General features: G+C 41.5%; 2 protein-coding genes across 3 annotated transcripts; both read right to left on the bottom strand.

The window, feature by feature from the left end:
- Window positions 1-158: 158 nt before the first annotated feature.
- has-rs.S (hyaluronan synthase related sequence protein S homeolog) lies at window positions 159-6,137 on the bottom strand. Of its 2 annotated transcripts, XM_041587515.1 has the most exons (6): window positions 6,067-6,137; window positions 4,625-4,763; window positions 2,196-2,893; window positions 1,806-2,031; window positions 1,565-1,697; window positions 163-1,290 (listed from the first exon to the last, which is right to left on the bottom strand). In XM_041587515.1, the coding sequence occupies exons 3-6, from the start codon at window positions 2,886-2,888 to the stop codon at window positions 591-593; spliced, it is 1,752 nt and encodes a 583-aa protein (XP_041443449.1). In that variant the 5' UTR covers window positions 2,889-2,893; window positions 4,625-4,763; window positions 6,067-6,137; the 3' UTR covers window positions 163-590.
- Window positions 6,138-11,213: 5,076 nt separating this feature from the next.
- has1.S (hyaluronan synthase 1 S homeolog) lies at window positions 11,214-15,561 on the bottom strand. Its single transcript, NM_001086227.1, is given in 5 exon segments — window positions 11,214-12,561; window positions 12,709-12,841; window positions 12,951-13,176; window positions 13,355-14,046; window positions 15,016-15,561. Coding segments are annotated over 5 exon segments (1,767 nt in total). The 5' UTR covers window positions 15,035-15,561; the 3' UTR covers window positions 11,214-11,864.
- Between the last annotated feature and the right edge of the window lie 610 nt (window positions 15,562-16,171).

Raw genomic sequence — 16,171 nt, 5'->3', positions numbered from 1 at the left:
GGTAGATAAAGTAAGGGGTGCAGGCAGATGTTGTCAGGGGTGAGAGTAGCTACACCATGGGAGAATAAAGGCAGTAGATATGAGCAGGAGGGCATCAGTATACAGTGATGGACAAACTGGCCTAACAAATAAAGAGGCAAGGGAAAGATCCCCATGTGTAGATCATCTTCCAAAACCATTTATTCAAACACCCAGTCCAGTAACCAGAACCAAAAGCAGGAGTTATCTTTATAAATAAGAGGAAAACATTCATCTGCGTTTATGAGGAACAAGTTATAGAGAACATAATGAAGGAAAACAATACACAATAGAGACACAAACACTGTTGCATGTATGCACCCACACGCACAATTGCTGCCCATGTACCCACAGGCGCCACTAACACATGCACAGGGGCCTATTCACAATGGCAGGTGCAACAGCGTAATAGTCCAATGCATTTGGCAGGCAGATTCTTTTGATGCATCTAGTGCAGGTCATACTTGCTTTTGTTTCCTACCATACATAGTTCTACAAACGCCATCACATACACTTTCCAATCTAGAAGCCGTATCCAATAGATTCTCAATGTGAGAAGAAAGGCTGAATGTTCAGACAAGAAGAGAAACAGATAGACTGGTTATGTCATGTGTTTGAGGGACAGCCTGGGACCTCATCTTGCAACAACTCCCCGAGACACAGTATATCACAGTCATGAGCACCCAGTAGGCCATGTAGCCTGCACACCCATATAGTAGATGGTACAACTCTCTGTTCGCTTGAGGCTTGCTCCAGTCCTTCCTGCAGCCTATATACATGCTGTAACATAACCCACCAAGCAAAACAGCTGCCCATATGGACAGAGAAAAGAGGGGAACGTAATTGTTTACTACTTTCTTGCGTCCAGATTTTCCCCAGTCACTCTTGGCTATGGTCAATAGGGCCACTAGCTGGCATGGCAGAAGCCAAATTATGTACAACGTAGAATAAAGAGACATCAAGACCATGCTGAGTTTCTTGCTTTGCCAAGATGCGTACAGAGATAGAAGTAGAGACATGATCTGTATGCACAGGAAGAGCCACACAATGTTACACAGGCTGGAAGAATACATGAGGCGGATCAAAACAGCAGTTACGAAGAAGGGGAAGAAGATGCCTGTCGCTGATTCATAGGTCATCCAAATGTGATGCTGGTGCCACCACTGGGCATTGCAGAACCACATACGAAAATAGGACCTGGCCCAGGGGGTTTGCTGGTTTAACCATCTGAGATACTGACATGGAGCGTAAGCACATGATTTGTGGCTGTATCTGTAATAGCAGAAAAGGGATGAAAAAAGATTTAGATGCCGAATTAAAAATAAACTTTAACAAGAGGACAGACACTATAGTTTCAAACTGATATCACTTGTACAAAAGCAACTACCATGGTCATGAAAGTCCTATCCATATATTATAAGTGCAGTGCATTATCCCCTATACAGTATCTATTTTAGTCTTCTGCGACAATACAGTTCCTTAGTACTCCACCCATAGACTACAGTTAAACAGTGACCTCTAGTGGTCAGATTATCTTAACTCTTACTTGGTACGATATCCCATGCTCAGTACCCGGTTGGTCAGAAATCGATCGTCTCCAATTGGGCATCTGGTTCCCAAAAAGGTCTTGTTATACCAGAACTCCAGAAATGCCTGTAGAATATCATTCCGGTACATTCCTGTATAAAAAGGAAAATAGATACCACAATTAGCTACTTACCAAGAAAACAACTGGCAAAATAGTGAACAACCAGAACTTTAAATTATCAGTTTCAAAGGGTACCTACCCAGAGACCCCCTGATGTAGGTCACGCTGTCAAAGTAAGACTGGCAGGCTATCTCCATGTTAAACACCATCCAGTATCGCAGGCTGCTCATAAAACTAATAAATGAGTCGTGACGGTTCCAAACACGAACATCTCCTCCCACTGCGCCGTTCTTATCATCATCTTCTAGGACCTTCACCAGTTCTACTGTTGCCATTTTATCCAGTTTGATGTCAGAGTTACAGACCTAAAGCAACATAAAAGGGAGTCATTTAATCCCGGTGAAAGCAGAGAGATAATAAACCCCTCCCTTGCCGTGTACTGGCTTTGCTCTCAGAAAGCTGTTTCTTATACAGAGAAGAAGAGTGTAAGAAAAAAAGGGGATTAGATCATAGACATTAAACCGCTTACCAGTATGAAGTCCACAGAGGTCCCAAGGGCTCTGAATGCTGTGTACATGACTTCTCTTTTGCCACCCCACTGCTGCATGATGCACACACATCTCTTGGTTCTGACAAGCTCTTCCACCATTTGGATCCCTTCATTTTTCCATGGAAAAGAGGAGATCTCAGAGGAAGAGTCCTCTGATTCTTCACTGGGGATGTTCCAAGTGTGGTAGTTCTCCTGCCATACATAGGTGCCTACATCTTCCCCATGGAAGACTTCCTTGAAGATCTCCATCATGTAAACGTCTTCTTCATTGTTCCCATCTATGACCAGGATGATTTTGAGTTTGTCCTTGGGGTACTTCATCCCCTTGCAGGACTCCAAGCACTGCCTCAGGTAGTCAGGGTTTTCCTGATACCCAGTGATGGTCAGAGCCACTGTTTTCTTAAAGCTGCAGACCCCGTCTCTCTTTTCAATCCTGCGTATCTCCAGGTTGGCAAAGATGCCCTGCATCAGCAGATGTAGAAGCATGGCCGCCCCATAAAGCCCAAAGGTGATGAGAAGCCCTTGATGGCAAAGGGCCTGGTACCCAAGCACATAAGCTGTGGTGATGGAGAAAAGCAACAAAATGCGAAATGTCTGAGAAAGGATCCGCCTGATAGTGGGATATTTAGGCTTTGAGACTGGAATGTTCTCTGGATCTGTTGTATTTTCCATGGAATCTGAGGAGAAAAGAATAATATCTGCGGGTTAATGATAAAATTAGCTATGGAATCATTGGACTTTATACATGCCCCCTCACCTGTGCTATTAAGGGGCAGATCCGCATAACAGCACAAAAGGCACAGGACTGTAGCTAGGTTTATATTATAGTGTGCCACCACTGTAGGCATGCCCCCTACATATCTGAGCAGCTCCAGGCTGTTATCTTCAACAGAAAGTCAGATGTGCATAGACCCCCCCCCCCCCCGAATAGTCATTGTCTTGCCAAAATGTGCTCCACCTACCCCATCTGGTGTTTCCCATTCAAAGAAATGGGAGTTGCCAAAATTGATCACCTTTACGGGAGAGGAGTTGTACTTTCCAAAATCACAGACTTTTTCACCCATAGTGAGTGATGCCCACAAAGGCAAATTCGGCCACTCTCCATTCATTTCTATGGGATTTTTATAGGCGTATTTATCAAAGGGTGAACTTTCACTTTCACCCATTGATAAATACGCCTTTCAAAATCCCATAAAAAATGAATTGAGAGCTGCGGAATTTCACTCTAGTGGCGGAACTTCACTCTTTGATAAATTTACCCCATGGTATGATGTAGAGGGATATTCTGAGACAATTTGTAATTGGTTTTCTTTTCTTGTTATTTGTGGTTTTTGAGTTATTTAGCTTTTTATTCAGCAGCTCTGCAGTTTTAGTGATCTGGTTGAAAGGGTCCAAATTCCCCTAGCAACCATGCCCTGATTTTAATAAGAGACTGGAATGTGAATAAGAGAGGCCTGCCTAGAAAGATGAGGAATAAAAAGCAGCCATAACAATATACTTGTAGCCTTACAGAGCATTTTTTTAGATGGGGTCAGTGACCCCCCATTTGAAGGCAAATACTGTAATTCAAAAACTTTAAAAAAGACAAAATGAAGGTCAATTGAAAAGTTGCTTAGAATTAGCGATTATATAACATACTAAAAGTTAACTTAAAGGTAAACCAGTGCTTTAAATTATGGCAACTTGTTATTAAACCATTACCAAGGCAAGTGCTGGCGGATTCAATAGATAGTTTCAAGAAAAAGTTTGATGCTTTTGTTTAGCAAGAAAACTATTAGCATTGATACTCACGACATAAGTTTGATCCCTGAATGGGATTTTTTTCTACTTTTGGCTGTACTTTGGGGGGTACCACCAAGAAGTTAGGTAGGAATCAGCTGAACTGAAAATGACTCAATTACTTTTAAAGGGGAAGTAAACTCTACAACAAAATTTTGCCTAATGAAAGAAAAGTTCACACTACTTTCTATTATACATTCAATTCTACAATTTCAGTGGTTTGCAAAGTTAACGTAAATAAAATCGCAGTATCTGTCTGTCCCATTAAAAAAATGCATCAGAAGTCAGCAGTAAGTGCTTCTTCACCGGACTGTCAATCAGTTGGCTTCTGATACATTGTTCCATGAGTTAGCTTTAGAGAACAGCAACAGATAGACCCTCCTTTTAGCAAGTATGGTTATCGATAACTTAAAAAAACATTGGCATTGGGAATGAACGGTATACTGGAAAGTTGCCTAGAACAACATTTTCTTTCATTGAGCAAAACTGTATTTTGGGGTTTATCTCCCCTTTAAGTAGATCCAGGGATTATTGTGTACAAACTAAACAAAGCAATTTTCTACAATAAAAAAAAAACTTTAAAAACATGACAGAATGGTGAAGCAAGGAATCAGATGCAAAAATCTTACCTGTAAATCTCTCTCTCTCTCAGGTGGAGGCAAAAGAAGTCTGTGAGGATGAATTGAGTCTGGTGACAGGACAAGTATAAACCCAGCAGCACCCTCAATTATTCACGCTCCACCTTCTGCCTAACAATAGGCTGACCTTCTGTCCAATAGAAATGCAAGGGTAATGGCTTGTTAATCTGTGAACCAGCACATGCATTGTTTTTTTAACAAGAAATTACCACATCCCCAAATTTTTTACAACCCAGTTACTGAGATTGGGGCTGCTGTTTGCAAGGTAAATTGGATAACTGTATATATATATATATATATATTCATTTATTTTGCAAATTCCTTCTCTTTAGTACATAAGGGCACAAGTGTGGCAAGTGCAATTTCAGGTGCACTTTTTTTTTACTCCCATTGCAGTGTATGTACACACCGGGTGCATTAAACTGGTGCTATGGCTGCCCACACCAGTAGTAGGCACCTATTGTGGACACCCCATTACGGGGAGGCACATTTATCAAAGGTCGAATTTTGAATTCATGTGAGTTTTTGTAAACTCCTTAAAACTCTAATTTACGCGAAACTCGATTGGGGGGTTATTTAATAAAAAAAATCGAATATCTCAAACTCGCACAAATTTTACCATCTCGAATCGAGTAGTAGGCACCTATTGTGGACACCCCATAACGGGGAGGCACATTTTGAATTCATGTGATTTTTTTTAAACTCCTTTAAATTAGAATTTGCTCGAAATTCGATTGGGGGGAATGAAAAATCGAATATCTAAAACTCATATCATATCACAAATTTTACAGACTCGAAAATGCGAATTGAATTCAACTAAACTCGATTCGAGTTTTTTCTCACAAAAAAACCCGAATGTCAGGAAGGCTTCTAACATCCATTTTGATGCCTGGACCTCTCCCATTGAATTATACATGCACTCAGCAGGTTTTATGTGGCTAATAGTCAAATTCTAGTTTTAAAAGTATGATACATTTTGAATTCGAATTAAAACTTGAATCGAGTTTGGATAATTCACAATTGGAATTTGAGACCATAAAAAAAAATCGAATTAGAATTTTCAATTCGACCCTTAATAAATCTGCCCCTCAGTGGCGGGGTCTAACCTTTGAAGTAGTACAGGTATGGACCTGTTATCCAAAATGCTCAGGACCTGGGGTATTCCGGATAACAGATCTTTCTGTGATTTGGATCTTTATAACTTAAATATACTAGAAAATCATGTAAACATGAAAAAAACCCAGACTGATTTTCTTCCAATAAGGATTAATAATATCTTAGTTGGAACTTGGGAGCAAGTACAAGCTACTGTATTATTATTACAGAGAAAAAGGAAATCATTTTTACAAATTTGGAAAAGATGGAGTCTATGGGATTCTGGTCCCATACATGTACTATTACAGGTGGTGAGACCGACATACCCCATATATTACCTCAGCGAAGGGTTGCTAACAGGACCCCATCTCATCAATCTGGGGTTCAGTATAGGGGTATCATATGGGGCTGCTTCTCATATACTGTACATAAAATATAAAATTTCAGGTCCCCAGACAACTGTACTACCTGATCCCCTTTCTATGTTAGTCCTGCCCCGGTGGCACAAAGTCTGACATATGATTCCCTGCGTTTGCAATAGAAAGGGCCTTATGTTGCACAGACATTGTTTCCCTATTAGCATTACATGGACTGATTAGCATAGTGATCAGATTCTAAAAGCCTTTTATCTGACACAATAGAGTCGTCTCCATCCACCCTGTGTATTTTAGTATCACACCTAGACGCCCATTCAGGTGCTAATTGAATCAGGAGACTGAGCTGAGAGATAATGGGCACAAAAAGTGGTTTATGAAATTCACATTGTGTATATATACTGTATGTATATATATATATATAAAATGGAGAATATACAGCATGAACATACATTATATTAAGAAATAGTGTTTCAGAGTTATGTACAGATAGATAATAGATATACTTTTAATGGGATTGTAGAGAAGGGTCGAGACGGTTGGATAACCTACATCTCTGTAGGAGTAATCAGCCTGTATAAACTCAATCCATTATATGTAGGGATGTAGCGAACGTCGGAAAAAAAGTTCGCGAACATATTCGCGAACTTGCGCAAAAATGCGAGCGGTTCGCGAACGGTTCGCGAACCCCATAGACTTCAATGGGAAGGCGAACTTTAACATCTAGAAAAGACATTTCTGGCCAGAAAAATGATTTTAAAGTTGTTTAAAGGGTGCAACGACCTGGACAGTGGCATGCCAGAGGGGGATCAAGGGCAAAAATGTATCTGAAAAATCTGCCTGTTATTGCAGCAGTCAGCAGATGAGATCAGAAGCAGGACAGCTGCCCACTGCAGCTACATACAGAGCACTGCAGTAGAAGGTAGATTACTAGCCAGCAAAGCTACCTAAGCTTAAATGTCCCTCAAACCCCTGCAGACTTCTGTCCCTCCAATAACAGAGCAGTATCAAAACGATTACTAGCCAGCAAACTTTCAACTGTCCCTGAAATCACTAACAGGCAGCAGCTCTCTCCCTACACTATCTCTTCAGCACACACAGGCAGAGTGAAAAAAACGCTGCAGGGCTTCGGTTTTTATAGGGAAGGGGAGTGGTCCAGGGGAGAGCTTCCTGATTGGCTGCCATGTACCTGCTGGTCTGGGGTGAGAGGGCAAAAAAAAGCGCCAACAATGGCGAACCCAAAATGGCGAACGTCGCGCGACGTTCGCGAACTTCCGGCGAGCGCGAACACCCGATGTTCGCGCGAACAAGTTCGCCGGCGAACAGTTCGCGACATCTCTAATTATATGTTCATATAAATTCATGGGCTGCAGCTGCAGTTAGGCAGGTTATGGAACTATCATCACTCATGTAATATAACGGGTCATTTATCCCTTACTGTAAATTATTAGAATATTAGAAGTCACTGAGGGGTTGTTCTGTGACCATATAAAGGCACAAGGCTGCAGGCTGAGTTATACAGGGAACTCTGAGTATCACTCATGTATTATAAGGGATAATGTACCCCCTACTGTAAATGATAAGGATATTAGAAGTCACTGAGGGTTGTTCTGTGACCATATAAAGACACAAGGCTGCAGGCTGAGTTATACAGGGAACTCTGAGTATCACTCATGTATTATAAGGGATAATGTACCCCCTACTGTAAATGATAAGGATATTAGAAGTCACTGAGGGGTTGTTCTGTGACCATATAAAGGCACAAGGCTGCAGGCTGAGTTATACAGGGAACTCTGAGTATCACTCATGTATTATAAGGGATAATGTACCCCCTACTGTAAATGATAAGGATATTAGAAGTCACTGAGGGGTTGTTCTGTGACCATATAAAGACACAAGGCTGCAGGCTGAGTTATACAGGGAACTCTGAGTATCACTCATGTATTATAAGGGATAATGTACCCCCTACTGTAAATGATAAGGATATTAGAAGTCACTGAGGGGTTGTTCTGTGACCATATAAAGGCACAAGGCTGCAGGCTGAGTTATACAGGGAACTCTGAGTATCACTCATGTATTATAAGGGATAATGTTCCCCCTACTGTAAATGATAAGGATATTAGAAGTCACTGAGGGATTGTTCTGTGACCATATAAAGGCACAAGGCTGAGTTATACAGGGAAATCTGAGTATCACTCATGTATTATAAGGGATAATGTACCCCCTACTGTAAATGATAAGGATATTAGAAGTCACTGAGGGGTTGTTCTGTGACCATATAAAGGCACAAGGCTGAGTTATACAGGGAACTCTGAGTATCACTCATGTATTATAAGGGATAATGTACCCCCTACTGTAAATGATAAGGATATTAGAAGTCACTGAGGGCTTGTTCTGTGACCATATAAAGGCACAAGGCTGCAGGCTGAGTTATACAGGGAACTCTGAGTATCACTCATGTATTATAAGGGATAATGTACCCCCTACTGTAAATGATAAGGATATTAGAAGTCACTAAGGGGTTGTTCTGTGACCATATAAAGGCACAAGGCTGCAGGCTGAGTTATACAGGGAATTCTGAGTATCACTCATGTATTATAAGGGATAATGTACCCCCTACTGTAAATGATAAGGATATTAGAAGTCACTGAGGGATTGTTCTGTGACCATATAAAGGCACAAGGCTGAGTTATACAGGGAACTCTGAGTATCACTCAAGTATTATAAGGGATACTGTACCCCCTACTGTAAATGATAAGGATATTAGAAGTCACTGAGGGGTTGTTCTGTGACCATATAAAGGCACAAGGCTGCAGGCTGAGTTATACAGGGAACTCTGAGTATCACTCATGTATTATAAGGGATACTGTACCCCCTACTGTAAATGATAAGGATATTAGAAGTCACTGAGGGGTTGTTCTGTGACCATATAAAGGCACAAGGCTGCAGGCTGAGTTATACAGGGAACTCTGAGTATCACTCATGTATTATAAGGGATAATGTACCCCCTACTGTAAATGATAAGGATATTAGAAGTCACTGAGGGGTTGTTCTGTGACCATATAAAGACACAAGGCTACAAGTGAAGTAATAATACACCTGTTATGGGATGAATTCCCTGCTCAGAAGAGCTTGCAGTTTATTAGAAAGAGGAGACAGACAGAAATAATGGGGAAGAGAAACAATATTACCAAATATGAATTATTCATAGATTGTGCTCCAAATAATTTGTGCTCCCCTGCCTACAGCAGACTGGATATATTGCAATAAAAGTGCGAGAAAAAGTGTCTGGGTTTTCTATGGCGATGAGCTTCAAGTTGTTTACCTCAGAATTACATGCCCACTCATCTGACCAATGAGTTTGAGCCCTTGTATAGTATCGGAGAACTTCAGAATTGCGTAGATAAGATGCACCAAATGGAGTAGCCATCCACAGACAGATTCCATTGTGAAACAAATGATTTTAGGCTCATCCAATAAAATTGTCTATTTAGCATTACACTGATTGGGTGTAAACTATAGTAAGGTATCACTGTGCCAACCACCTCGGCTCAACAGTCGATTGGACAGGTTTAGAAAGTTTAGTTGTGAAATGACAAAATCGATCAGTGGGCGGAATGATCAGATAATCATGGTCAAACGAACGGCCACTACACTAGTACCCTGCTAGTTTCACCTGGAGGGTCATAGAAAGACAGCAAAGAGATCAACACTCTGCTAGTTTTGCCTGGAGTGTCAGACCTAAGGTCCCCATAGACGCAAAGATTTTTCTTTGGTGAACGACCGATTTTAGCGAAATCCGACCAATCCGTCAGATTATTGAAGTTAGTGGGATTTGAACGATCGTACATTTTACGATTTTTCGTCCGACATCTGTTAGAAAATTGATTGGCCAGGTTAAAAAAAATGTATTGGTCCCAGTGCAATCTATCTATGTTTGCAGGGCCAAGCAGGCAGCTACCCTTCAGTTTTGCTGGCAATATTGCCTGAAATGGTCTTTTTAGTTGATGGACAAATCATACATTTAAACAATCGTTTCGAGATAATCGTGGTCTCACGATAACAAAAAGATCTTTTAAAGATCTTTACATCTATGGCCAGCTTTAGACAGCTAAGAGATCAGCACTCTGCTAGTTACACCAGGGGTGTCATAGATAAAACAGCTAAGGGATCATCAGTCTGCTAATTATGTCTGGAAAGTCAGCGCTAGACAGCTAAGGGATCAGCACTCTACTAGTTACACCAGGGGTGTCATAGATAAAACAGCTAAGGGATCATCAGTCTGCTAGTTATGTCTGGAAAGTCAGCGCTAGACAGCTAAGAGATCAGCACTCTGCTAGTTACACCTGGGGTGTCATAGATAAAACAGCTAAGGGATCATCAGTCTGCTAGTTAAGTCAGCGCTAGACAGCTAAGGGATCAGCACTCTACTAGTTATGCCTGGAGTGTCATTGATAGCTAAGGGATCAGCACTCTACTAGTTATGCCTGGAGTGTCATTGATAGCTAAGGGATCAGCACTCTACTAGTTATGCCTCTAGTGTCATTGATAGCTAAGGGATCAGCACTCTACTAGTTATGCCTGGAGTGTCATTGATAGCTAAGGGATCAGCACTCTACTAGTTATGCCTGGAGTGTCATTGATAGCTAAGGGATCAGCACTCTACTAGTTATGCCTGGAGTGTCATTGATAGCTAAGGGATCAGCACTCTACTAGTTATGCCTCTAGTGTCATTGATAGCTAAGGGATCAGCACTCTACTAGGTATGCCTGGAGTGTCATTGATAGCTAAGGGATCAGCACTCTACTAGTTATGCTTGGAGTGTCATTGATAGCTAAGGGATCCACACTCTGCTAGTATGCCTGGAGTGTCAGACTTAGACAGCTAAGAGATCAGCACTCTGCTAGTTACACCTGGCGTGTCATAGATAAACAGCTAAGGGATCAGCAGTCTGCTAGTTATGCCTGGTGTGTTTTAGCTTAAAATCCTTTACCCTTACATGTCATGTGACTTCCAGTATAATAACAATTTCTGGACAAACTAAACCAATGAACTTTAAAAGTCCCATTCACCATAGCATGTGTGGCCACAATAAGAAAACAGAGCAGTAATTACAGTACAAGGAAACATAACTTTATTAACATCACAGCAACAGGGGATTAGGGAGAGATTTATGATATATTTGTAGGAATAAAAAATGTAAATAAAAACACTTGAGCAATATAAACTGTCTTAAAGGCAATTTTCCCCAATATACATAGAATTTTGTCAGTGATATTAAAGTTAAATGTAAATGCAATTGCTACATTGTATTAGCAGTCCAACCTCCTCAAGCAAGGACCTAATTCCCATGATACCTTGCATGTTTGGTGATTAACATACCTGAGAAGAAGGGGGTTACCAAGTGAACAAGGCATTGTGGGAACTGGAGTATTAAGGGTCTCATTATTGCTACATTGTTTCTGTCAAACGGAGAAAGATATCGCAAAGGACAGAAGCTGCTTTTAATAGCAATTTCATTATTAATAACTTGAAAACCTTTTTTGTGATATATTGGAGACTGGATAAAAACCAGGAGACAAAAACCGTCTCTCAATATGAGAATGAAAATAATAGTCGCCGCTTCTTGTTGCTGGCTATAGATTTCATGGTTTTGTTATGGAGCAGGTAGCCATAGATGATGATGACACCTATTGACAGTAAAATACACATAGGTTGCAATAATAGAAAGGGACTATAGATCGTGTGATAGCAGTATTCCTTTAAACACACATATCAGGAATGTCATGGACCAGGGTGACAGTTTGGGACCTCTTCCTGCAGCACCTCTTCACCCAGACCCAGTACATCACAGCCATGATTACCCAATACATTACATAGCCCACACACCCATACAATAGATGGTACATCTCCTTTTGCTTTTCAGGGGTGCTCCAGTCATTTTGACAGTCCATATAGATACTATAACCCACCCCTCCACACAGAACAGCTGCCCATATGGACAGGGGCAGTATTGGCATGTAGTTGCCTACTATCTTCTTGCGCCCAGATGTTCCCCAACCGGTCTTGTTTAAGGTCAACAAGGCAAAGTACTTGGATGGCAGAAGCCCAGTCATGTACAGCATGGAGTAGAGAGACATCAGGAGCATAATGAAGTTGCCGCGGAGCCAGCAGGCATAGATGGATTTGAAGAGAGACATGATCTGGATGCACAGGAGGAGCCACACAACATTCCATATGGTGCCGGCATAGATGAGGCGGATAACAGTGGCAGTGATGAAGAAGGGAAAGATGAAGGACACCACAGACTCATAGGTCATCCAGATGTGATGCTTGTGCCACCACTGGGCATTATACAGCCACTCTCGGAAGTAGGACTTGGTCCACCGGGTTTGCTGGTTCAACCACCGGAGATACAGGGATGGAGTTTCGGAGAATGCTCTGGATTTGTGGGTGTATCTTAAAGAGAGAAAGGGACAAATAAGTCAATTATTGGTCATGTTGAGTAATAGAGAAAGACGTAGAGAGATCATCAGATGAAAAGTCACAATCTGTCCCACTGCTTTCCCCGCATAGAATTGCTCACCACATTCACAGACAACTTACTTGGTGCGATATCCCATGCTGAGCACTCGGTTTGTCAGATGTCTATCATCTCCCAAAGTACAATAGGTTCCCAAAAATTTCTGTCTGTACCAGGCTTCCAAAAACACCTGGAGAATGTTGTTCCGGTACATTCCTTCAAATAGGGGAACATAAATGTAATGATGAGCTTGCGATTATGATACACATGGCAACAAGATCCATTACATGGAACCAAAGTTATATAATATTTTTGGGCCACCTACCCAGAGGTCCACTTATACAGGACACGCAGTCGAAGTAAGACTGGCAGGCCCTCTCCACGTTAAACGCCATCCAGTAACGCAGGCTGCTCATGAAACTAATGAAGGAATCATAAGGGTTCAGAATGCGAACGTCTCCTCCCACTGCGCCGTACATGTCATTGGACTCCAGAACCTTCACCATTTCCACTGTTGCCAGTTCATCCAGTTTGGTGTCCGAGTCACAGACCTATAATTAATGGAATTAAAAGATGAAACACATGAATAACAACATAACATGAATGGACAAGAAGATCCAAAGAGGCAAATAAAAGGAAGAAGCACAACATCGGAGGAGAACATGCTGAGAACATAAATAAGGGAATCAGACTCTACCATGGCCATTTTTGAAAGATAAATAGACCCACCTGTACATAGTCCACAGAAGTCCCAATGGCCTGGAATGCTGTGTACATGACCTCTCTTTTTCCGCCCCACTGTTGCATGATGCACACACATCTCTTGTTTCTAACAAGCTCTTCCACCATATTGATACCTTCATCTTCATTCAAGGGCTTAGAAACCTCAGGACAGGATCCCTTATTGGTCTCCTCAGGCTTTTTAACAGTGTGGTAATTTCCCTTCCATACGTAGGTGCCTACATCTTCACCGTGGAACACGTCTTTGAACATCTCCATCATGTAGGCATCATCCTCTGTGTTCCCATCGATGACCAAAATGATCTTGAGTTTATCTTTGGGGTATTTCACATACTTGCAGGATTCCAAGCACTTTATCAGGTACTCAGGGTTCTCCTGATACCCAGCAATGGTCAGAGCCACTGTCTTCTTAAAGCTGCAAGGAAGCTCACTCTTATTTACCCTGCGTATCTCCAGGAAGGCAAAGAGGCTCTGCATCATCAGGTGGAGAAGCATTGCAAGACCATAAAGCCCAAGGGAGAAGAGAATGGCTTCATGTTTGAGGACCTGGAACTCTGCCACATAGGCTGCTGTAATGGTAGCTAATAGCACCACACCAAAAGAATAATAAATTATCCTCCAAAGGGTGGGGTGTTTTGGCTCTAGATCTTTGGGGATCCCTTCAGGAATCTCCATTGTTTCTAAGGAAAGAAAAAGAGAAGGATTAGAAATTATGGATAAACTGTTACATATACAGAGTAGGAATGCTCTGGGCACACAATAAGCTGTTCCCTCATACTGTATGGTCTAAGGGAATCAATAGGGCACCTCCTCCTCCCATATGTATAAATACAAATATACAGAGAAAGAATGTTCCGGGCACACAATAAACTATACCCTCATACTGTACTGTCTAGGGAATCAATATGGCACCTCCTCCTCCCATATGTATAAATACAAATATACAGAGAAGGAATGTTCTGGGCACACAATAAGCTATACCCTCATACTGTACTGTGTAAGGGAATCAATATGGCACCTCCTCCCATATGTATAAATACAAATATACAGAGAAGGAATGTTCTGGGCACACAATAAGCTATACCCTCATACTGTACTGTCTAAGGGAATCAATATGGCACCTCCTCCCATATGTATAAATACAAATATACAGAGAAGGAATGTTCTGGGCACACAATAAGCTATACCCTTATACTGTACTGTCTAAGGGAATCAATATGGCACCTCCTCCTCCCATATGTATAAATACAAATATACAGAGAAGGAATGTTCTGGGCACACAATAAGCTATACCCTTATACTGTACTGACTAAGAGAAACAATTTGGCATTTATAAATTTGCCTTATAATAACGTGGATTATGTTTTAGTGAATATGAAATTATGTGTAAGAACAGTCAAATAAGAGAATAGTAACAAGGCACAATTTAATGGGGAACTCCACCCCAATAAAATTAATTATAGGCAAGTTTCCAATACCAATGCAGCATTCTAGTGCAATTACACTTAGATATAACTTTAAATTCATTCATTAAGCATAAAAAAGATTTGGGGTGTATTTTCCCTTTAAAATGTGGGTCTCCTAAAATCCTATGCGTTGGGGGGGGGTGAATAAAGGAATTATAAAAAGGTTCAGAAAAAGACACTTACCTGCAGCTTTTTCCTTCATGTTGCCGAATGAAGAGGCCCCAAGACACACACATGGGATATGCCAAGTTTTTAGTGACAATGACCACTCTGACCTGGGTTTATATACCTGCAGGCTCCTGTATAGGCCACACCCCTGCATAACAATAGGCTGGAATGCCACTCCATAGCAAATGAGGGGAGGGAGCATTGCTTGGTGATTGGTGCAGCCCTGACCTGGAACCTCTTATTTTTAATTTGAAAAGTAACAAATAAATGTAATAGGAAATAAAAATTGTGATACTCTGGGGGCTTTTTTTTTTACCGATATTTTTATCAAATTTAACACAGGAGAAGATTTTGGGTTGAAATGTTTCATAATCCCACTATGGAACAACCACAATTACCCCTTGTTGGCAAAGCTAGGCCCAATGAGTCTTTGGTCGGACCTTGGGGTGAATACCTTAGGTCAGTGATCCCCAACCAGTAGCTCGTGAGTAACATGTTGCTCCCCAACCCCTTGGATGTTGCTCCCCAGTGGCCTCAAAGCAGGAGCTTATTTTTGAATTCCAGGCTTGGAGGCAAGTTTTGGCTGCATAAAAACCAAATGCACTGCCAAACAGAGCCTCAATGTAGGCTGACAATTCACATAGGGGCTACTAAATAGCCAATCACAGCCCTTATTTGGCACCCCAAGAACATTTTTTATGCTAGTGTTGCTCCCCAACTCCTTTTAATACTGAATGTTGCTCACAGGTTCTAAAGGTTGGGGATCCCTGCCTTAGGTGATGTATGGCAGGATGGCAAACTAGTCTCCTTTGCTCATTTGAAAGACCAATTCCAGATCCCACGTCACCAATGGTTGACTTTTCATAAGCTCAGCCGCGCTCTCACTGTCACTCACAAGCGCCCCTTTCTAGTCTATATTAAAAGGGGACATACTTAAGGTTTGGTCACCATGTTATATGCTACGTTGCTACAAGAAGTTCACGGAAATAATTTAGATGGGCTACGCTCTAAATGGGAGGTGGATGTGGGCACAATCCTAGACGAGGAATGGCAAGAAGCGCAAGAATCCCCTCAGTTAGTATCCCCCAACCATAGACTACGGCTAATTCAACTATATATTCTTCACAGGGCTTACTACACCCCTGCCAGACTTCATTACAATAATGCCAAC

The sequence above is a fragment of the Xenopus laevis genome, chromosome 3S (assembly GCF_017654675.1).
Source record: "Xenopus laevis strain J_2021 chromosome 3S, Xenopus_laevis_v10.1, whole genome shotgun sequence".
Classification (NCBI taxonomy): Eukaryota; Metazoa; Chordata; class Amphibia; order Anura; family Pipidae; genus Xenopus; species Xenopus laevis.
This window is presented reverse-complemented; position numbering and strand designations above follow the sequence as displayed.